Raw genomic sequence first — 23,208 nt, 5'->3', positions numbered from 1 at the left:
TTTTTTTCTTAACATATATTGCATTATTTGTTTCAGAAGTACAGATCTGTGATTCAACAGTCTTGCACAATTCACAGCGCTCACCATAGCACATAACCCTCCCCAGTGTCTATCACCCAGCCACCCCATCCCTCCCACTGCCCCCCACTCCAGCAACCCTCAGTTTGTTTCCTGAGGTTAAGAATTCCTCATATCAGTGAGGTCATATGATACATGTCTTTCTCTGATTGACTTATTTCACTCAGCATAACACCCTCCAGTTCCATCCACGTCATTGCAAATGGCAAGATCTCATTCCTTTTGATGTCAGCTGCTGCTTCTGTTCTTGGTTTCCACAGAGTGGTTTTATAGCAAGACTTGAGAAAATTGGTTTTGACATTGGTATTTTATAAGGCCTAGGAACTCAGTGATGATAGTTTATGGCAGATGCCAACAACCTATGGAATGGGAACTATCAGAAATCTCTGACGCCTCACTCAGAAGCTTGCCACGTTGCCTCCTAATGTTACCAATTTCTTCTGTCTGTGGTATTTAGGAGCCTTATTCTACTCACAGATGTCATCTTCAGCAAATCTGAGATCTCTCTTAATAAATTAGTTATCTATTACTGCATCCAAAATTGCCCCAACACTTAGTGTCTTCAAACAACACTTAGGATCTCACGATTTCTGTGGAACAGGAATCCAGGCCGAGCTTAGCTGGATGACTTGGCTCAGGGGCTGTTACAGGCTGCAAAGTGTCAACTAGGCCTGTCATCATCTCCCGGCTTGAATCAGGAAAGATCTCTTTCCGAGCTCACTAGCACTGCTGTGGTGAGCAGTCAGGTCCTCTCTGGCCCTTGACCGGTGACCTCCCTCAGTTCTTTAACAGGGCGGGCCCCTCCGTAAGCCACCTCCCAGCATAGCAGCTGACTACACCAGAGCAAGGAAGAGCAAGGGAGCCTGCAAGTGAGACAGAAGCCAGAGTCCTTTTGACCTAATCTTGGAAGTGACATCTCGTTTCCTGTGCTGTGTTTTATTATTTTATTTTTTATTTTTTTGTTAGAAGTCATGAGGTACAGGCTACACAAGATGAAAGGGTTACACAGGGAGTGGATATCTGGAGACCGGGGTCACTTTAGAGGTTGCCCACCACACCATTATCCCCCTATCTCAAAGATGCCTTACTTCCCAGGGAAAGGTTTGCAGGCCATTTGTGCTAATAATTAAACAAAAGAAGCTTTTAGTTTAAAACAAAACAAAACAAAACAACCCTCTTTTTTTCCTCTTCTTTTTTATGCAGCTAATCTGATCTAAACCTAGAATCTTATGTGTAATCAGAAGCTGGAAATTACTGGGAATATGTGAAATTCAAATCACTTTACTTATTGTTTTTTTTATGTTTTGTCATTTTGTTTTTAAATTAAAAGTCACTGAGTTGATCAAACGTCTTTTTGTCATTTTTTTAAATGTTTTCATCAGGTATAGTTTACAACCTTTTGCATTCCTGATATAGTTCTTGTACCCCCCTGTTCTCTCTCCCACCCCTTCTCCCTCCTCCCCCTGTCAATCTCACCATTAGTTTGTAAGTTTCCCAACTTTTTGCTAAGAACCAACTTCTGGCTTTGTTGATCCTCTATTTTATGTGTGCATTCCTACCATTAATTATCCTTCTTATTTCTCTTTGCACTTTTCTTTGGGCTTGTTTTATTTTCATTTCTTTTTTTTTTTTAAGATTTTATTTATTTATTTGACAGACAGAGACAGCGAGAGCAGGAACACGAGCAGGGGGAGTGGGAGAGGGAGGAGCAGACTCCCTGCCAAACAGGGAGCCTGATGTGGGACTCAATCCCAGGACCCTGGGATCATGACCTGAGCCGAAGGCAGATGCCTAATGACTGAGCCACTCAGGCGCCCCTTATTTTCATTTCTTTAACTTTTTTAAAATAGATGTTTTGCTCACTAATTTTCAGCTCTAAAAAAAATATTCATCTTGATGGTATCACAACTCTTAACACTTATATCCTAGCTCAATAAATAGAATGTTACAGAGCATATCAGAATTTCCTTTCTACCTTCTCCCAGTCGGTAAGCCTTTCTTGCTCTCCAAAGGTAAGTTTTACTAGGCCAGGTCAGAGCAGCATTTAGCCTAGGGCTAACTTTCCCCACAATTGAGACAAAATCCTGAGTAATCCCCATTCGTCCTGTGAATTATGTTTTCCCGGCCTGGTTGATGGGAAGCAGCACTATTCCTGAACCTGTAAGAGATCTAAGCACTGTTCCCTGCAATCCTCTCTGATGGCTTTTCCCATGGCCTGGGGTAGTTTCCTCACATGCAGGTAGCAATCAGTATTCTTGAGGACCAATTGAGGGGGACCCCCTGAAGATTCTTTGTGCAGCTACTTCATCTCCATTAGTCTGTCCTGCAAACCCCAGCCACCTTGCTCTCTCTGGACTCGTAGGTCCATCTCCAAAATACAAGAAGTCTAGCAAGGTCTACTTGGGTTCCCCTCCCTGTGCCATGGTTTGGACAGTCTCTCGAGGCAATAACCTGGGGTAATCACAGAGCTCACCTTGCTTGCCTGCCACCTCTCAGGAATCAATGTAATTTGTCTCATGTCTTCAAAACCATTTTTTAAAAAAATTCCTTCTGAATTGTTTCTGGTAAAAGAATAAATTCTGTCTCTGACTTCATCTTGTAGAAGTGCCAGAGGACCTAATAAACATTTTAAAGAACGTTAAAGCAATCTTCCCGTTTCAATATTAGTGAATCTTCAGATTTGCATTATTTCCAGTAACTCTACACCAGTGTGTCACTCAAATAAAGACAATTGCCATTTTAACAGCTGAGGTGTATCTCTAGCATCTTATACCTCAAGGCCAGTTAATCTTTTGAGAGGATGCTACCTTTCAAGAAGCGATTAATGCTATGGGCCTTCCTCTTGGAAATAAAATGTACTAAAATTTAGACTGATGTGTTAAATATCAAAGTGCTCAAGGATCTATAGAAGTTTCATCACAAATCCTAACGTGAGAAGATCTTCTGTGCCATTTAGCAAGTGTGAAGGACAATACCATTCCTCTGATCTCTAACCTACTGTCTGCCTTTTTTATGTAAAAATGCTACTCTTCTATATGCCATGAAGGTAAGCCTCATTCTTCATATGAGCAGACAAAGATAACAAATACTTGAAGAAAGCTTCCAACATGAAAGAGATGAAAGTAAACTCAAAGTATATAAAAATGATGTAGGAAACAAGATAGTGCAGGAAAAGGAAGAAACGTCAAATAAATATAGTTAATATCTTCAGAGAAATCAGAGCAAATGTTGATGAACTAACATTCACTGAAGGCTCTTTGTACACGGAACCAGAAAAGAACGCATATGAAGGATGTGAAGAAAAAAGATATCATGCAAATCAAAAATAACGGCACCAAAATAGAAATGCAATAAAATAAAGTCAATAAAATCTCCCCCAAAGTAGAAAGAAGGCAAAGAGGTAGAAATTGGAGAACTGGTAACACTGTCAAAGGGTCATACCAGAAAGTTCATATGTGGCTTGTAAAAGTTCTTTTTAAAAAAAAAGTACAAACGAAAAACACCACTGAGAGAGACAAATACCATGTTAGCCAGAAAGTAGTGGCAGAAATACCACATTAATGGACCCGCTGAGCCCACATACTGCAAGATATTAATACACAAAGGAGAAAGGAATAAAGCAAAAGCTTTCAAGAAGAAAACTGAAACTAACCCAAGAGCAACAGCACATAGAACAGGTTAACTGCAAAAGGTTGGAGATTATCATGGCGCAGAAATTCCCAGTACTAACATCTGGAAACTAGACAACAACTTGGGCATGCTTCAGAATTCTGAAAAAAATGATATTCAAGCTAGAATGTTATAATGACATTAAAATGTCAAACAAATGTCAAGGTAAAATAAAGACATTTTCACTTACAGAAATAATTCACCCTCAAAACAATTTCTGTTCCATAGAAACTCTCAAGAACCTAATGGGAGATGTAATCTACTAAAGGAAGGTAACACACTGAGAGAAGACATGACTTCTGGGAGCCAGAAAGCAAGTCATCTAAGATGAAAAGCAAAGAGAAGTTCTAGAATAAAGGTAAAAGGGAAATCTCAGGACGACTGTCCTACAGTATGCTAGTTGTGATTGAACTGTATCGGGGTCACCAATGAAGACGACTCCATAAAGAAAATAGAAATGTTGCAGGAATGATATTGCTAACATACATTTTACAGAGCATACAGAGCATGTGGAAAGAATTACCAGTAGGTACATTAAAAAAGGCAAATAAAAAATGAAAATACTTTTCCTTAGGAAAGTCAGAAGTTTTACAAGCAAGGATCTGCTGTTATCATTATATATTATTTGTCTTAGTAATGGAAACTTTTTGTAATGTCAAAATAACATGAATATTGGGTTACCCCAAAACTGTGGTATAATAAGATTGGAAAAAGGAAGGGAGGGAAAATTGGAGGGAGGTGAGATAACGTAAAACATTAAATTCTCAATGGCAGGGGCACCTGGGTGGCTTAATCGGTTAAGACTCTGCCTTTAGCTCAGGTCATGATCCTGGGATCCTGTGAGCAAGCCCCGCATCAGGCTCCCTGCTCAGCGTGGAGCCTGCTTCTCCCTCTGCCTCTTTCCTCCACTCACGCATGCTCTCTCTCAAATAAATAAACAAATCCTTAAAAAAAATTAAATTCTCAATGGCCATACCAGGAAAGTGATACACAAGTTATAAGATGGATAAATCACAACATACATATTTAGAAATATGGAGGTAAATAAGAGAATGTTATGAATTGTAAAGGACTGCCTCTAGAGGCAGGCACAAGGTGTAAAGATACAGGAAAGGTGGAACACGCAGCTACACGTTTGGTTTTTGTAAGCCTTTCAGATTATTTGCTTTTGTTAAACTATGTAAATGTGATACATTTATAAAATCATAACTATCACACACACACACAAAACCAAGATGGAGGAGATGTTGATACTCAATCCCATGTTCGCTTGCCCCAAATGAGTCACCTGGCATCTCTGTCAGGTACATGATTCCCACACCTTCTGACAGCTCCCTCCCTCAAGGGCTTGCTTGAGTGACAGATCTTCTCTAAGAGTTTTCTAGGCAGCAGGGGATAATGCTCACCACAAACAAAAACAATGGGTAACTGTGGAATCCCTGATACACCTCATGCCAAATCTCAAACTCTGGGTATGGTTGATGGTGGTAAAATGTTCCTGCTTCTTATTCATCTAGACAAATGATTCTGAGGCATGTTTACTGTGTTATCTCACATGGGCCTCAGCACCTTGAGCCCCAGTTGAATGCAGCAAACACCTAGCCATTAACATAATCTGTTGGCTTTTCTCTCCTTTCTGACTTATGCTTCTTGGGATCACCTCTCAAATAAACTACATGCCCCAAAGTCCTTTCCTTGCTGTCTAATTTTGGGGGAACCCAAACTGAGACAGATGACTAAGATGTTGAGTAATACTGCTGATTTATGTGCTTCCCTTTTATCCCCTTATTTTTTATTGTAAGCTTGCTCTTGAGATGTAGCGATTAAAGAACTCAAATGACATACTGAGGTCAGTAGAACCCTAAGGATCATAAAGGAAATTTATGACATGTCATCAAGAATTCCAGAGCAGAATTCAAACCTGAGCATAGCAACCCAGTCATAGCATCGTGCTGTGGGGGAGACACGGATCTGAAACCCTCGGAGCGAGGTTCTGCCTACCTGAGGCTGCCACTGCCACTCCCGAGTGGAGACACTGAGTGAAGCCACTGTCACCATGGATGGCCAGGAGGCAAAACCCTCCAATGAAGACGTGGGCGGTAAGAAGGCAGGAGAATACATCAAACTCAAAGTCGTCGGACAGGATAGCAGTGAGGTATACTTCCGAGTGAAAATGACAACCCATCTGAAGAAACTCAAAGAATCCTACTGTCAAAGACAGGGAGTTCCAGTGAATTCCCTTCAATTTCTGTTTGATGGTCAGAAAATTGCTGATAATGACACCGCTGAAGAACTAGGAATGGAGGAAGATGATGTGATTGAAGTTTATCAGGAACAAACCGGCGGTTGTTCAGTGATTTAGGTATTCTTTTCATCTTTTTTTCCCCTTTATCCTCAATCCTTTAATTTTAAAAATAGCTATTTTGTAATGTGTTCAAAACGGAATTGAAAACTGGCACCACATCTCTTTAAAGTATCTGATAATTTGAATTCTAGTGCCCATTATTCATTATTGTTTTCATTGTGCTAATTTTTGTTAATCAAACCTCAGCCTCCTTCATATATCACCCTCTTCTTTAAAAAAATTACATGTGTGCACAGAGAGGCCAGGACTGTGCATTTTCAGGCTTGTGATAAATAAGATTGACCAATTCCAGTGTTCAAAATGACTTTTCAATGGGCCCTGAAGTTCTAGCATGTGACTGCTTCACTCCTGGACTATGACTTTCAGTGAGAGATGGAAGTTTTTCAAAGAACTGAACTGTGGAAAATGATCTTTCCTTAACTGGAAGCTACTTTTAGAATTTGAGTATCTGGATCAAAAGAAGAGAACCATCGGGCTAGAGCTGAGATAACAACGAGGGTGAGAGTAATGATTAACTCCAAAGATGGCTTCGCTAAGGAGAAAGCATTTTAAGATAAAAGAAAAATCTCATCAGAAGATCCCAGGAAAGTCCTAATTTCTATTAGCAGTTAATAAAGTTATTCATGCAGAAGTGTATTCAACAGAACACTGCTCTGATTTTATTTGTACTTTGTGGCCTGGGGTATAGGTTTTTTTTTAAGGTTTTATTTATTTGGGAGAGAGTGCACATACGAGGAGGGGGGAAGGACAGAGGGATGGGGCAGAGGGAGGGGGGCAGAGGGAGGGGCAGAGGGAGAGGGACGGGGGCAGAGGGAGGGGCAGAGGGAGAGGGAGGGGGGACAGTGGGAGGGGGAGAAGGAGACTCCCTGCTGAACAAGGAGCCCGACTATGACGACGACTACGATGAGGATGACCACAACAATGTGGGGCTCGATCCCAGGACCCTGGGATCATGACCTGAGCCGAAGGCAGATGCTTAACCGACTGAGCCACCCAGGCGCCCCTGGGATATGGGTTTTAAATGAACATTGTACCAGCTACATTAAAATAAACAAAATATTTTTAAAGCAAAAAAACAAAAAATAACAAGGTTGAGCATAACAAATATGGTGAATACTTTGTCGTGCTTGCTACCTGAACTTCAATGCATCTCCTTACAGTCCAGGGATGTGTAATGTTATCTATAGACTACAACAATCTTAAGCCTACAGAAAATAATTACCTATCATATATCACTCTATTAGATGATATATTTGTTGTGGTTTTAAAATATATCCACAAATCATTTCAACTTCTCTAATTAAGGGGTGGGGGTCTGTGTCTTTTCTCCTTGAATCCAGACTGACTTCTGGGATGGCCTTATAGCTATTTGGAGGGAATGATGCCAGGTGAATTCTGAGGCTCTGTTACCTGGCACTCTTGGAATGCTTGATCTTGGCATGCCTTCCTCTAAGATGTTTTACCTCAAAAAACTACCGACCATGGTATTAAAACCAAAAATACCACGAAAAGCTGTATACAGGTGTTTCAGACAACATTCCCAGCTGAATTTCCAGACTTTTAATAATACCAGACAATGTGCCACACATGTATGTGAAAGAACCTCTAGATTTTCATAGCTCTCAGCCATTAAGTCATCTCTAGTCTTTGAGTCTTGCCAGCTGAGGCCCAGACATCATGGATTACAGTCAAACCATCTGTGCTATGCCATATCTAAGTATTTAATCCACAGAATCTGTGCACGTAATAAAATGGATGCTTTACTCTAAAAAGTTTTAGAATGATTTGTTACACAGCAACAGTAACTGGGACACATTAACTTATTTTAATTAATTACTAAAAATGCATGTTGAAGTATATGTCATTTAGCTAAGCAAAATCTTAAACATTATCATTCTTGTTCCTGACCACATTGCTGAAGAGTTCTGGTTTAATCCACATTCACTGCCCTTTTAGGGTCAAGGAAAGCATGTCATCTCCTTCAAACAGGAGAACAGAAAAACCCAGAATTAGAAAGGAAAGGGCACAATATACATTGTTATTGAAAATAGCTGAGAAAGAGTACATAATTAGTAATAAGAAAACCTGCACCATATATAACAGAGGAAATAAATGCAGATCTTCCATTTGTGCAGAGTACTGGGTATTTACTGGAGCAACTTGCTGTTACGAAAGTGTTTTTTTTTTTTTTTTTTTTTTAATCACCATGGCATCCAATGTAATGTTCCAAAGGGATTAATTTGGTAGGAAATTAAATGCTTTGCCTAGATACAAGGTCTTTTAAAATTATATATGTGCCAAATTGTGCTAAAATAATTGGGTAGCTGAGGACATCTGCTGCAATAAATTCAAATAGTTAAGATTCAATTTAAATTAATACAAGACACCTGATCAAAAAGAGCCTTTATATTTCTCCTGCTTTGCATGGAGAAGAGCCTGGAAATAGTTCATTTTAACTATTAAAAAAATTACTCGGAAAAAAACCTGTAGTAGTCTAATCACAAAGTAATATCATGAAATGCTATTTTATGAAGTAGGGCCACAATTCATATTAAATCACATCTAAGGGCTTCGTGGTCACTTCCTAGATTGGGTCATACCATCTGAGAGCGGGCAAGGACTACATTTTAGGATCTGATGTTACTTTACTCAGTTATGTGGAAATATACTGTTTGGATTGCTTCTTGTCTGCTTGTTTTAAAGCTCAAGAAATATAGCAGATAACACGCTAATACTTCACTGTCTATACCAGAATAAATATACCTATGCAAGCCAGTCATTAGTGCCTACTACTGCATAAAGGATAGTCCATTGTACAGAATGTTCTTGATTAAATTTAGCAAGGACTTTACTTGAAGTCATTGTATATCATGATTTATAAGAACCAGAGGCTTTCAAGAGCTGGCATGCAATGAGCTGGTTTTAGATAAAGCCTAATTTAACGGAGAGACATTTACAATCTCATTATCTAATCCAGCTACATAATCTTCTTGAGATATCATAATGTTTGTAAGATGCCAATACCAATGGCCTTTCAGGGCATATTTATAACTTCAGTTTCCCCAAGGAAACACCCAAAAGAGTTCTTTTGCCTTCCTCCCAAAGGGTTTAATTGCTGGAGTGCTCAAGAAACAAAGTGTGACTAACCAGATACTAATGGCAAAGTCAGCGCTGGCATTTACTGTACTGTGTTACCTGGATCAAGGTAGCTGGCTCATCTGAGGTTCAGATACTTCTACTGAGATGAAAAAAGAGTATTTACTTCACAATTGCTTGAAAAATTAAATGAAATAATTTTAGAAAAGACACTGTTATTTGATACATGTTACGTTCTGGCCTCTACCAACATCTAACCCAGTGCTGCAAAATCATAACCACACCTGCGAAACTCTAGATATGAACCAACCAGGGCTAGAGTCAGTGGTAAGTAGTGGTAAGTACAGTCTGAGGTAAGTACAAGCGAGATATAGGAGCATGTTCAGAAAATCTTGTTAACTAGGGGACCAAAATTTGAACCGAGCCACCAGATTCCAGAATAATGCTTTAAACCACTCCCTAAACTGGTCATTAAACAGGTTCTCAGAAGGCACCAGTCAATATGGGATTATAATGAGCGAGGGGGAGAAGAGAAATTAAGATTCTTTCTCACTATAAAATTCTGGGAGGAGTTTCAAGAATGAAGGAAGCCGAATAGTCAATTGCCCCGAGGAAGTCCATCTGGAACATTAGAGAGAACAGAGCTCTGGAATTGGTCCTTGCATGGGGACACTGAGAAAAGTTTTATTTGAATGGTACACAGGGATGATTGCTTTTGGTAGGTTTACAACTGAATTTACATGAAGAAAAAGGAGTAGTAAGTACTGAGTACCTTCTTTCAGTTCAGTTTTGAAATAAAAGGACATAAATTAGGTGGTATCTAGACAGATCAACTCAGATTTTCTTTTAATTACTTCATTCAAAAATGTACAGAGAACACTTACTATTTTCCCAGCACTATTCTGTGCACTAGGGATATATCAGTGAACACAACAGAAAGATGGGAGATATAATAAGGTTATTTGTAGGCCAGGGGAGGGGCCAGTGGAAGAATAGTAAACAAAGTATTTTCTTATACATAGTAAAAGTGATTTGCCTCCAGTGCTGAAACTTGTTCTACCAATGGAAATAATATTAATTATGAAAACACTCTCCTTTTTCTAAGACAGAAAACTATCTTATGAGTTGCTATTTCCTATGGTCAGAGATAACTGCCTATCCTGAGACACCAAGTAGCAACACTATCCCTGTGCAATCCATCAAGATTTCCATGTCGGTATATGGGTAGTACTCAACAAATCTCTTAAAATGTATGTGTTAAATATATTCTTCACCTTGTAAATATATATATTCTTTGCTTTGTGATATTCAGCTTACTCTTCTGCACAATTGTTCTTAGGACTTTTTACAACTTAAAACATGTTCTCATATAGTTCGTTTTGTAAAGTTAGTACTACCAGAAACAATTCCAAAATACACAATGAGTGCACAAACAAAAACAAAAATTAAAAAAATGGAAGATCTGACATCATGTATAAGATCAGGAATTGAAAGAATTAATGAAATCTCTAATATTGGCCATAATGGGGATATAAGTTATAATATACAAAGCTTTCGGTAGGACAGAAGTATTGTGCTGTTTTCCAAAATGGTATGGTTGTTGTGAAAAATTTAAGTACATATTTTAGAGGTAGGGATTTCAAATGTGGGCTTGGAAACTTAGGCTGAGAGTGATGAGGAAAAACAGTCAAGAAAAGTTTGCCGAATATGTGGGACTTCTCATTATTTAGGACTAAACTCTTAAAAGAGTCTAAAAGGACACAGAGCTACAAGATGCCCATGTGCTAAGTGATTAAACTTGAAAAGGGTCTAATTTGTAAGAATGCTACTAAGAAGAATGCTGTTAGAGTGATTCCAATTTTATTAATACTTTTAAGAATATAATATCATTATGAGACCAACAGACCAGAGAAATACGCCTTACTCGGCAAATTCACTCTCTCCGATTTCTGTCTAGCCCCATAATTCAATGATCACTTGTTTTACTAGATACCATGCCATTTCTTTTTCCCTCTTTTTTTAAAAAACATTTTTTTTCTATATACCCATTTTTAAAAATCTACCTGGTTTTACTCTGTCTTCTGCAATGGGAAATTTAGTAATCTACCAGAGGAGAAATGGTCATGGCTATTATGTAAGAGGATATATTTTAAAAATTTCTTTTAAAATTTTATAATGTAGAACCCTAAAAATTATGAAGACTAGCATGCAGTGTCATTAGGCATGGAGGATCTCAGGACACCAAAAGAATAAATGGGTCAAATGAGGATTGTGTTCATTGCTTTTATTTTTTTTAATTAATTAATTTTTTAAAGATTTTTATTTATTTGACAGAGAGGGCACAGCGAGAGAGGGAACACAAGCAGGGGGAGTGGGAGAGGGAGAAGCAGGCTTCCCGCGGAGCAGGGAGCCCGCTGTGGGGCTCGATCCCAGGACTCTGGGATCATGACCTGAGCCGAAGGCAGACGCTTAATGACTGAGCCACCCAGGCGCCCCTGTGTTCATTGCTTTTTAGTGTCTACTTTAATTATCTTCATCCTTCTTCCTCCTCAAAATCTTGATTCCCCTTCTGCATGCTCTTTGTGAGGAAGCAATTGATTTTCCTATCAAAGAATCTGTGCATTTGTGCATTTAAAAATAAATAAGTAGAACACCAAAACAAACACAAAGCACTTTAGTGAAAAAATGTAAATAAAGCAGAAAAGAAAAATGGACTCTAATATGTGCCAACTGAAGTAATTTGTGATCAAAGACCATTTACAAACTGACAAGAACCATATTTCAAATCTTGATCAACTGTAATGCAATTCTTTGGCACAGTTATGTGCCATGAATCATGTATGGAAATCATGCACGTAAATAATTCTCAATTATTAATCCTGTACATATCCAGGTGTGTTATCAGTCACTTTTTATAAGAAAAATTTTATCATCTGATTTGACACAACCATGACCAACATATTAACTTTCTAAAGCTCAAATCAGGATTTATGAAAACATATGAATCGATCCCTTCAAAATGAGGTCAGTAAAATTTCTAAATTCACCCTCATTTCTCTACTTCTAAAGCTGGCAGTAAAACTTCTTGGGGACATGTTAACAATTGATTATCAAAATTAAGACTAATTTTCATATATGCTTATGGTTCAAGACAGCATATATGGAAATCTTTGTGTTTCATATATTATTTTAGGTCTACAAGGGCATTAAGAAATAAAAAAAGATGTGTTTTCAGTCTGTTAGTCTTTTATGTATTAGTCCTATACAAATAACATCCAAGTCTGGAAGCGGTAGAGGAAGGAATACTGCTGAATCTAGACTATAGTCAAACATGACAAGCAGTCTACAATCGTCCCATTATTGGGATAAATGCCTGCACTCGATCAGTATTTTTTCACCTTTGTAAACCTAATTGTCTTCTCCTGGTTGAGTTGCTAGTTTCTTGCCAGGTCATATGGGAAAAAGCACAACACTGATGTTGCAGCAATTCTGTTATTTAATTTTGCCCTGGTGCTGTAAATTATCACAAACATTCTATAGCATGAAATCCTAAAGTCACGTCAGTTTGAATACCAGGATCAATCGCCTGCGGTTACTCAGAGATAAATGCTTGGGCGAGAGCAAATCCAAGGGGAACCCTTTGAATCTTGGGGACAAGAGTCGAAGATCTGGAAAGGTCAGCACTTAGGAGCAGAGTCTCATTCTTCCAGTTAGTCTAGGTTCGGAGGCAGAAGCTACAAAGTAAACAAGGGATAAAGTCTCGGCTCATTCCCCGCCCTTTCTCACCTTGCCCTCTTATAAGTGAAGGGTACTTAGAGGAATCCGTACAGTGTGGAAGGGCAGGCCCATGGAGAAGGAAGGCCCTCCCTCGTCCTCTGTGTGCTTTCCCTTATTGGGGAATATTAGTTTCTGTACCCGAACAACGATAGTACAGACTTGTGCTGAATGAGTAAAAAATAATTGACTTCATTTTCTTTAACTTCCCTTAGAGGAAATTCAGATAGATTAGACGGAAGTTCCTGTAGTTATTTTTAAAGCTGTTTCACATGATTTTTCCAAGATAATGAAAAAAACGAAGTCAATGAGGAAACAAAAGGACCAACCAAATCAAAATATTCAATGAAAACTACTGGATAGAAAAAGAGATAAAAATTATCATAGTGGATACATTAATATGATGTGTATGAATAGCTAGTAGGAAAACAAAAATGTGAGTTTTTTGGAATTGTGGCATTTTATGTGCTTTACCTTATGTTTTCTTCCTTTTCTAAGTTTTCTAACAACAAGTATATTTTTTATACATTCAGAAAAAAATGTATATGCTTAAAAAAGTAGGCAGAGGTTATGTGAGCTCAAGTGAGAATCACTTTTAAAATACTGTTTATGGAACATGTACATTAAAGGGTGCCCTGTGAATTCACACTTTCAGTGTAGAGAAAAACATATGCTAATATTGTATACTGAGAGGTGGAATTCCAGTTTATACAAAAATAAAGAGGGCATTTGTGATGTTTTAATTCCCATCTTCATTTTCATCTTAGTAATATGCACAGGCACCTCCAGTCACTCAGTCCCTTACCTGCCACGATTATTTTAACAGTATCCCCCAAGGCATAGCATGTCATTTTGTTTGACCTTCAGTTAACTAACTCCTGCTGATTTCTTTAGTGGTCTCCTAAGACAGGTTTCCCTTACTTATATAGAGTCTAATGGAGACACTCTTGTAGGTTTTCTTTTTTTACTATGTCTCAAAAATCCCATTAACAGAATCTCTATTGCAATACTCATCTAATTATAACATGCTCCTTGCTGAGCTCAGAGGGCAAGCATTCTAATAAAACTGTGGTCCCATACTGAGAAGTGGAAAGAAATAACTGTCATTCTCACGTCAGTGGTAGATTTCAATAAATTAAAGTCTGCAGAATTTTAAATCCACTTGGCAAAGGTAAAGTGAAAGGGTGAACCTACTACTGATCTGGGCATTAACTAGGGATATATAAATATCCTCTTTTGATTTTAACTGGATTCTGGTTTGTGTGCCTTCACTAAACTGTCCCAGTACTATTTTCAGAAGAAATCCTGGGCTCCACTCCCTCTGTGTCTCTCCTCATTCAATTTTCTTCCTCTGGGTCACTTCCTTTCTATCGTTTTGCCGAATTGTACTGTTTCTTCACTATTCTACACAAACAGCCCTGTACTTGCCGATTTCACGTAGCCAAAAACGTTCTTAGTCTCCCTCTCTGCTGAACGTACTAGAATCCTGTCTGCACTTCTTAAATGTGCAGGTCATTGCCCATCTGTGATAGAATCTAAAGACATGTTCATCTGATCAAACAGGGAGATTTTATTTCCCATGCTCCTCTGTAGTTAAGCTTGCAGAAAGTGACTGAGCTCTAGCTAGTGGAACTCAGGCCTGGTTCATAAAGTATCTTGCATGATCCTACTCTCTTGCTCTTTGCCCACTGGACTACTGAATACAAAGAATCCAATAAAGAACCTGAGGAGTCCCTTTAAGGTAGGGGAGCCATAAGGTGAAATGTGGATTCCTGGCTCACCATGTGGAAGACTTTTTGATGAAAACCTATTTAAACTGTTAAGTGAGTAGGAAAACTTGATGACATTATCACAGATTTTTGGATTATTGTTGTTATGGTGGCTGGCACTAATGACCTTGATTAAAGCAATATGCATCTTCTCCTCATAGGTTTTCAACTATGGCTGATATAGTGAAGTTTACCAGAGCCACCTTTCTAACCTTGACCTTTGCCCTAAACACTGGGTTTGTATTTCTTACTGTCTGCTCTACATCTCTGCTGTGGGTGTACATCTCCGTATGGGTATTCCAACAGACCCTCACATATAGCATTTACCGAATGTGAGCCAAGGTCATCAACTGCATTAGTTTCCTAGGGCTGCTGTAACAAAGTACCACAAACCAGGTGACCTCAAACAATAGAAACGTATGGTCTTACAGTTTTGGAGGCAAGAAGTCTTAACGAAATAAAGGTGTCAGGAGTTCCATACATAGTGAGAGAAGAGTGGAGGGAAGAGGGCCCTGAGCAGCGCCCCCACTACTGCCGCCATATCAGCTGCCGAAGTAGGTCCCAGTCAGCATCCCCACAAACATTGGCAGACACAGCAGCCGCCCTGCACCCCCTCCCCTCCACCCCCCACCATCACTGTTGACACCAAGCTGAGCACCAGGGAGCGGTGGCCCTGGTTGGTCTCACGTCAGTGGTGTCTGCTGGTGGTGTCAAAAAGCTACTCGCAAAGGTTTTGGAACAGTACAATGTCTCAGTGTAAGAAACATGAATGGTTTTATCATAGGAATGACACCAAAGAAGATGTATTTGTATACCACACGGCCATAAATGAGAATAAGCCGAGGAAGTACCTTCACGATACAGGACACAAAGCAAGTGTGGAGTCTGAGGTCACTCAAGGCCAAAAGGGTGTTGAGGCAGAATATGTTACAGGCCATGGTGGAGCTCCAGCAGACGGCACTTACTATGCTGCACACCTTAACCATTAGGGACGCTACCCAAGGCACTGGGGTCCTCCAGGCAAACAGAAGCAGAATTAGCAGAATAGTGACAGCTGGGAAAAGAATGAGGGGTCAGTGCTAGGACCACCAGCACAAGCTCTACTACAGGTGATGGTTCCCACCTTATTCCACGCGGACACCCTAAGGGTGGTGACGACAGTTTTACAACGGTCCCGTGCAGGGAGAAGGGATGGATGGTGTCAACAACCAGGGTGCAGGACAGCAAGGCAGACCAGCAAGATAGATTACATATATGGGGGTTACAGACTGTGATTCTACTGGGTCAGCCTCACCAAAGACAGTCTAGAGAGGGCAGCAATGAAGAAGGTAAGGAAAGTCAGGCAGGTACAAGGTCAGCAGTCAGTCACTTCAACACTGGTACCACTTCAACTTCAATTACCCATACAGATGCCTAGAACTCCCTGAACAACAAGATGGCAAGTAGATAAAACCAGCCACCACACCTGCTGCTCTGGAAGCTGAGAAGGTGGGAACTCAATAAATGCCAGCTTACCATCTCTAACATCATCCAGTTTAGTCATCCAACACGAAAAAATGAATACCAAATTCCAGCAATAAGAAATGAACAAAAGATTGGAACTGAAGACATCATGTGCTTGCTTTCTGCTCACTGACCATACAACTAGAGCCATCTGCATTATCTACGAAACATGGAGGTTTTTTTTTTATTGTTTTTACATAAAGATGTCCTTTTTGTGAACAACAAATGTGCTTTTTTGAGGGGAACCTAGTTTTTCTCAATACACCTTTAAAGGTTTTTAACTCATTTCATATCTAGTCACATTGAAATTTTAAGAACCTCTTTTAAAATTTGTAATAAAAGTTTACAACTTGATTTTTTTAAGAAAGTCAACAAATGGCAAGCACCTATTAATAAAGGTCTTAAAATAATGAATGGATGAATGAATGAATGGAAGAAACAAAGAACCAAAGAAACAAAGAAAGGGAAGGAAGAGGAAAAAAAAAAAGGAATGGAAAGGAAAGGAAAGGAAAAAGAAAGGAAAGAAAAGAGAAGAAAAGAAAAAAAGACAAAATGAAGTCGTCAGCAAGCCCACGTTCCCACTGAAACCTTTAGGGGAGAGTCCTTCCTTCCTCTTCCTAGTTTATGGTGATAAATATTAATGGCGGTAATTCCTGGGCTTAAAAATGCACCACTCCAATCTCTGCCTCTGCTGTTATATAGCATTCTTCTTGTGTATCTCTGTCTTCACATGGTGTTTTTCTCTTTTTATAAGGACACTAGTCATACTGGATTAGGACTCATCCTAATGATAGCATCTTCATTGCATTACATCTGCAAAGGCTCTATTTCCAAATAAGGTCACTTTCATAGGTTGGCAGGGGAGGAGGGTGGGGTGGTGATGGTTAGGATTTCAACATATCCCTTTAGTGGTCACAGCCCAACTCATAACATCAACCCACAATACAGCTTAAGAGAATCACTATCATCTTGTCACTTGGTACTAGAGCATGAGAGTCATTCAATACATACAGCTTTCTTGTCCTTCCTTGTCAATATAGTGTAAGATTTCTCCCTTTGACTTCCCTTCTTCGAGTTTAAGTTCTAGCAAAGGAAAGTAAGGCATTAGAGGAGAATAGCCAAAGGAGTTTGACATTTAGGAAGGTAATTAGTGAAGAGTGATATTAGGGGAGCAAGGGAGGAAAATAACAGTAGAAAAAGATGAAAAATAGTAATGTGTTACAGAAATATAAAAGAATTTCTCTTCAATAGGTGTGGTAACATTAAGAGCTGAACAAAAACATAATCAATGAATAAAGCAACAAATTGTGAAACAAGATAACCATGGTGAACTGACATCAAGGCTTGGAAAACAGTACAGGAGCAAACCAAAGACAATGCCTAAGAGATGTTGTGCTTTATAAATACAATGCATGGTCAGCATTAAGCTGTGTAATGTTGATACGAAAATAAAGTGACCTTGATGAAAATCAAGATCAAACTAGAGTTATTCCATTAATATGACTCTTAGGCCTACTACTGAGTGGTATTGGCAAAAACAGTTTACTTTTCTTAGATTTTTGTTTCTTTGTTTTGTTTTTAATAAGCTACCTCTAAATCATAAAAATTCTAGATTTCCATAATTTTTAGACATTATAACTATACATATAATTAAACAAAGTGTGTATTATTTACATTCCTTATAGAATAAAAGGATTTAAGAATTTTTTTACATTTTTTTTTTTAAGTAGTCCCCATGCCCAATGTGGGGCTTAAACCCTGAGATCAAGAATCACATGCTCTACTGACTGAGCCAGCCAGGCATCCCAAAATAAAAGAATTTTTCTTTGACACTCTTTTTGACATTCCTTTAAGCATCCTGCTTTCCTTTTCCATTAAATAATGTTTATACTACAATGCTCAATGATATGAAATTGCTATGAACATAACTAATAAGTTAGAGGGTAGGGTCCAACTTGAGAATAGAAGTAGATGGGGAGTTAGATATCCTCCAGAAAGATTTTATAGCATCTTTAAAGTGCTGGGAATTGGCCCCTAATCACAGAAGACTGAGGAATGAATGGGAAGAATAGATTCCTATTTTCAAGAATCTGATATTTAAGGGAAAATTATATATGGTAGTGCTGGTTCAAAAATAAATTTCCTGTTTTAGGGATATTTGAGCTTATTGTAGTTATGTGAAAGTGACTATGATATTAGAATAATTAAAGACATGAAAGAAGGAGGATTACTGATGGTGTGAGTCTGGTAGGAAGCCATCAGAAATAGGAGGCCAGGTATTTGTTGGGCCAAATGGACACTAAGAATGGAAGTTTCCTTCTAGAAGGCTAGGCATGATCTCTTATACCTGCCGTTGGTCACTGATCTCAAGTGACCTTAAATCCTGGGTAGCTCCTCATCTTTCTTTTTTTCAAGATTTTATTTATTTATTTGAGAGAGAGAAAGAGTGAGTGTGAGAGAGAGAGAGAGAGAGAGAGAGAGAGAGAGAGAGAGAGAGAGAGAAAGAGAGAGAGAGCATAAGCAGTGGGGAGAGGGAGAAGCAGGCTCCCCGCCTAAGCAGGGAGCCCGACGTGGGGCTTGATCCCAGGACTCTGGGATCAGGACCCAAGCTGAAGGCAGATACCCAACTGACTGAGCCACCCAGGTGCCCCCTCATCTTTCTTGAAATATTTGTCTTTATAAGAGTTATACCACTGGTCTAATATCTATAAAAGGGAAGCACTGTTAGCAAGTCCTATAATGAGTATTCTATTTTTAGTTCTACTGTGACAATGTTTCTTCAGAAATACAGCTGTCAGCCTTCGAAAATACTGAATCAGGCTGATCTTTTTATCCAGTAAAAAAACGGAGACCTTGAAACAGAATGGTAAAGAGTGTGGGCTATGGAGTCAAAAAGACATGAGTCTGGCTTCACTCTTGCTACTTACTAGGTATGGATCATGAAAGTATCACTTAAACTAAATGTTAATTTCATAATCTATAACTTTGAGTTATTTGAAACTCATATGGTTGTTGTAACAATAAATATTACCATAGAAAGTGGCACCCTAAAAAACAATATATTCTACTTATGATTTTATTTTAAAATGTCTTATTAGCTGTTATACATGACTTTAGATCATACAGATCAAAAAAGATGATTTTGTTTTTTGTGTGTTTGATTTTGTTTATACAGAAGAATATTTAGAAAGTTTTAAATAATTATTGAAAATGTACTATGATGCTATGTTCAGAAATATAATGTAATAGCAATACCAACAATGATTTAATTTATATACACATACTACATGTTCTTAGAGCTTTGTAAAAAGCCTCTGTAAGTGAAATTCGTCTTTGCACAATTATTTGGTTTCAGGGTATAGAATTTGTGGCATCACTGTTACCTTAGGTAAAAGTAAAATAAAATGCTTAAACTACCGAATAGTTAACAAGATATAACTTATTCCAAATAGTTTTGATTTCCCGTTTACATGCAGAAAGTAGTAGTTCCTTAACTCCTGAAAAATTTAAAAACTGGGTCAGAAATAAGGCTTGCAAAAATCTCAAAAGATTCAGATGCTATCTCCAAGGTGCTGATTAAACCTGAATAAAACATTTTCCAAAGAATTAATGTTCTAATATGGGAAGCACCAAATGATTTGTGATTTCCAGACCTTTTATTTTATACATTAGTCCTGAGGCATGTCATTTTTTTATTTATCCCTTTTTTCCCCTTTCCTTAGACAATAAGAAGTCTGAAACAGGACTCTTTAAGTAAAACAAGAGAGTGGATGTTTAAATCAAGGTAGAATCTGAAGAGCAGAACAACTGCTTAGCAAAAAGCATGTAAGAGTATTGTTATGGAGACAAGTTCTGATGAAGACAAAATTATTTTCCAAGTCATGATTCTCAGGAACTATCACATAAATAAATTAGCTGAATTTTAAAAATTAATCACAAGTAAAAGAAGCAGCCAAAAGAAGCATGATGGGGATATATGCTAATCTATGCACAATGATTTTTTCCTATAAGTGAGAATTGAAATGAATTGTAAAAGCCAATGAAGCAGCAGAAAGATGGTTGACTATAAATCCCAGCCAATGTCCTAGATATGTCATTCTCCATGAAAGGCATGCTTTCTGATGTTGCATTTTCCATTAGCAAATGGGGCAGCAGAACACCAATATATGTGCTTTCCTGACTCATTTGCATGTCACCGTTTATAACTTTCCACTGCCCTGTGGCATTGTGGCACTCGCCTCCTAAATGAGGAATATGCAGCAGTAATAATTTTTTGATAACACCCTAGTAATTACATGACCCTTGAAGGGCTTCTTTTCAAAATTCAAAACTCACCTTTCCCTCGCTTGAGTGTGAATCTAATCTCATTCTTGGCTTGGAACCTGGTTATTAACTTTCCTTTTCTTGACAGATCTGGTGGGTGATGGTAGAATGAGTCAGAGAGAAAGGTCAAAAAGAACCAAGTTGGAACCAAGAAATTTGCTACAAGTAGCCTAAAGAAAAAGACTAAAAAGGTGCTTACCTCTTAGAAAATTGACAGTCACTGAAGAAGGTCTCTGCTCCGTGACTTAATTTTTATTCTAAACGAAAAACTGTATCTATTAAAGGGATTATATTAAGAACAGCAAAAAAAAAAAAAATCTAATGCAGGATTATATATGTGAACATATGTGTATTTAAGGCCCAAGTAGGAAAGCTTCTGACCTTTTGGTAACATTTGTTTACCTGTATGGAAATCCCCTTGGAGTTTATATTAGAAATATAGAAATTTATCTAAAGGAAACTGTATAAAAGCAAAAGAAACACGTCATATACAGTTCATGACTGAATGCTAAACACATTATGTTAAGGAATCCTGTGATTCAAATTCTGTTTTACTTTTTCTTTCAGGCTTTCATGTGTATAATGCAAATCCCTAGATTAAAGCATGCTGTCTTGAAACTGCTGACTGTCAAATCACAAATTAGTGTTTACCTATAGAAGTCAATGAATGGGTGATTCTCAAACTCCAGAAACAAACTCTAAATAATCTTAGATGCTTGATTTTTTAAATTAACGTATAATGTATTCTTTGTTTTAGGGGTACAGGTCTGTGATTCATCAGTCTTACACAATTCACAGCGCTCACCATAGCACATACCCTCCCCAGTGTCCATCACCCAGCCACCGCATCCCTCCCACCCCCCACCACTCCAGCAACCCTCAGTTTGTTTCCTGAGATTATGAGTCTCTTATGGTTTGTCTCCCTCTCTGGTTTCATCTTGTTTCATTTTTCCCTCCCTTCCCATAACATCCTCTGTCTTGTTTCTCAAATTCCTCATATCAGTGAGATCATGTGATAGTTAGCTTTCTCTGATTGACTTATTTCACTTAGCATAATACCCTATAGTTCCATCCATGTCATTGCAAATGGCAAGATTTCATTTTTTGATAGCTGCATAATATTCCATTGTATATATATACCATATCTTCTTTATCCATTCATCTGTTGATGGACATCTAGGCTCTTTCCATAGTTTGGCTATTGTGGGCATTGCTGCTACAAACATTGGGATGCAGGTGCCCCTTGGGATCACAAATTTGTATCTTTGGAATAAATGCCCAGTAGTGCAATTGCTGGATCATAGGGTAGCTCTATTTTCAACTTTTTGAGGATTAATACATCTTAATACTTCATTGTTAATCACTGAACTCTCTTAGAAATGGAAGCATGGACAATGGCCCTTTCTCTTTTATAGATTTCACTATCACTTAAACTCCCCTCCCTTCCCTATCCTGGTTCAGAACCACTCTGTAATGTCACTGCTTTGGCCACAATGCACTGAACAATTCCATGCAAGGCACATTTACATACACTAAATGAAAGGTGTCCCTTGAGTTGCATAATGCATCAGTCACACCATGATAATTTATTAATTAAGCACTTGCTTTTTACCATCTATTGGGCTAGGTCTTGAAGATCCAAAAATGAGTAAAAATATACCTGGCCCTATTTAAGTATGATGATTATACTCTATGGTTCAGCGAGAAATTAGTCAAGCAATTACACTAAGAAATGCAGGTCAAAATGATGGCAAATAAAGTGAAGGAGAGGGTTATGGTCTAGAATCATGCTGTCCAAAATGATAAACACTAGCTCTCTATGGTTTATAGTACATTCAAATTTGAATTTAATAAAAATAAACACAATTAAAACTTTCTTTTCTCAGTCACACTAGCCACATTTCGTAATCTCAAAAGCTACATGTGGCTAATGGCTACCATATTGGAAAGCAAAATATAGAACATTTCCACCTTTGCAGAAAACACTAATGGATAGTGCTGATATAGAATAATATATGAAATGAGATCAGAAAAATTTTCCTTTAGGAAGTGACAAATAAATTGAGAACTGAAAGATGAGCAAGAATTAACTAAGGGAAGAGGAATTTTGGGGAAAAACTATTTTCTTTCTCACAAAATATTAGAAACTTCTATTTCTTAGATCCATCATGAAGATTACAAGAAAATAAAATGACTACATGAGATTCAAACTTCGTAAAATGGTAAAAATAACACTCATATAATAGTTGGATGAGCTCTAAGAAAACTGGCTTAACATTTACAAACAAAAGACTGGGGAGCTAAGTTGTGTCACCATGTGCTCTAATTCTAACAGGTCAAGATCAAACAGTGGCAGTTAAAAAAAAAAAAAAACTAGACCTTGTGATTCTTAATCCAATATTGTTGCCACATCTTGAAATAGCCTTAAATTATTTGGACAACTCTAAACAACTTTTTCAAAAGTATATGTTTACATATATTTATAAATATATCCATATATATAACTACACTTTCATATTTACTGTTCAATTAGAACTAATGACAAATATTATTCAGTTATCATTTTGTCTGAATTAATCAAAGATCTAAATGTTAACAGTTGAAAAAGCCGACAGACATAATATGTTAAAT

The 23,208-nt window shown here is 38.0% G+C and overlaps 1 protein-coding gene and 1 pseudogene across 1 annotated transcript; both read left to right on the top strand.

Annotated features, from left to right (window-relative positions):
* Nucleotides 1-5,681: 5,681 nt before the first annotated feature.
* On the top strand, nt 5,682-6,758 carry LOC112812794 (small ubiquitin-related modifier 1-like). The gene has a single exon (XM_073902202.1). It carries the CDS (start codon nt 5,804-5,806, stop codon nt 6,107-6,109), a length of 306 nt encoding a protein of 101 aa, XP_073758303.1. The 5' UTR covers nt 5,682-5,803; the 3' UTR covers nt 6,110-6,758.
* Nucleotides 6,759-14,744: 7,986 nt separating this feature from the next.
* On the top strand, nt 14,745-15,996 carry LOC112812955 (Y-box-binding protein 1 pseudogene; annotated as a pseudogene).
* Nucleotides 15,997-23,208: the final 7,212 nt, after the last annotated feature.

The sequence above is a fragment of the Callorhinus ursinus genome, unplaced genomic scaffold, assembly GCF_003265705.2.
Source record: "Callorhinus ursinus isolate GAN/ISIS: 27379988/994484 unplaced genomic scaffold, GSC_fseal_2.0 scaffold16, whole genome shotgun sequence".
NCBI classification, from domain to species: domain Eukaryota; kingdom Metazoa; phylum Chordata; class Mammalia; order Carnivora; family Otariidae; genus Callorhinus; species Callorhinus ursinus.
This window is presented reverse-complemented; position numbering and strand designations above follow the sequence as displayed.

Coding starts and splice junctions, on each gene's coding strand:
- LOC112812794 (XM_073902202.1), top strand. CDS start 5,804: ATGGATGGCCAGGAGGCAAAACCCTCCAATGAAGACGTGGGCGGTAAG.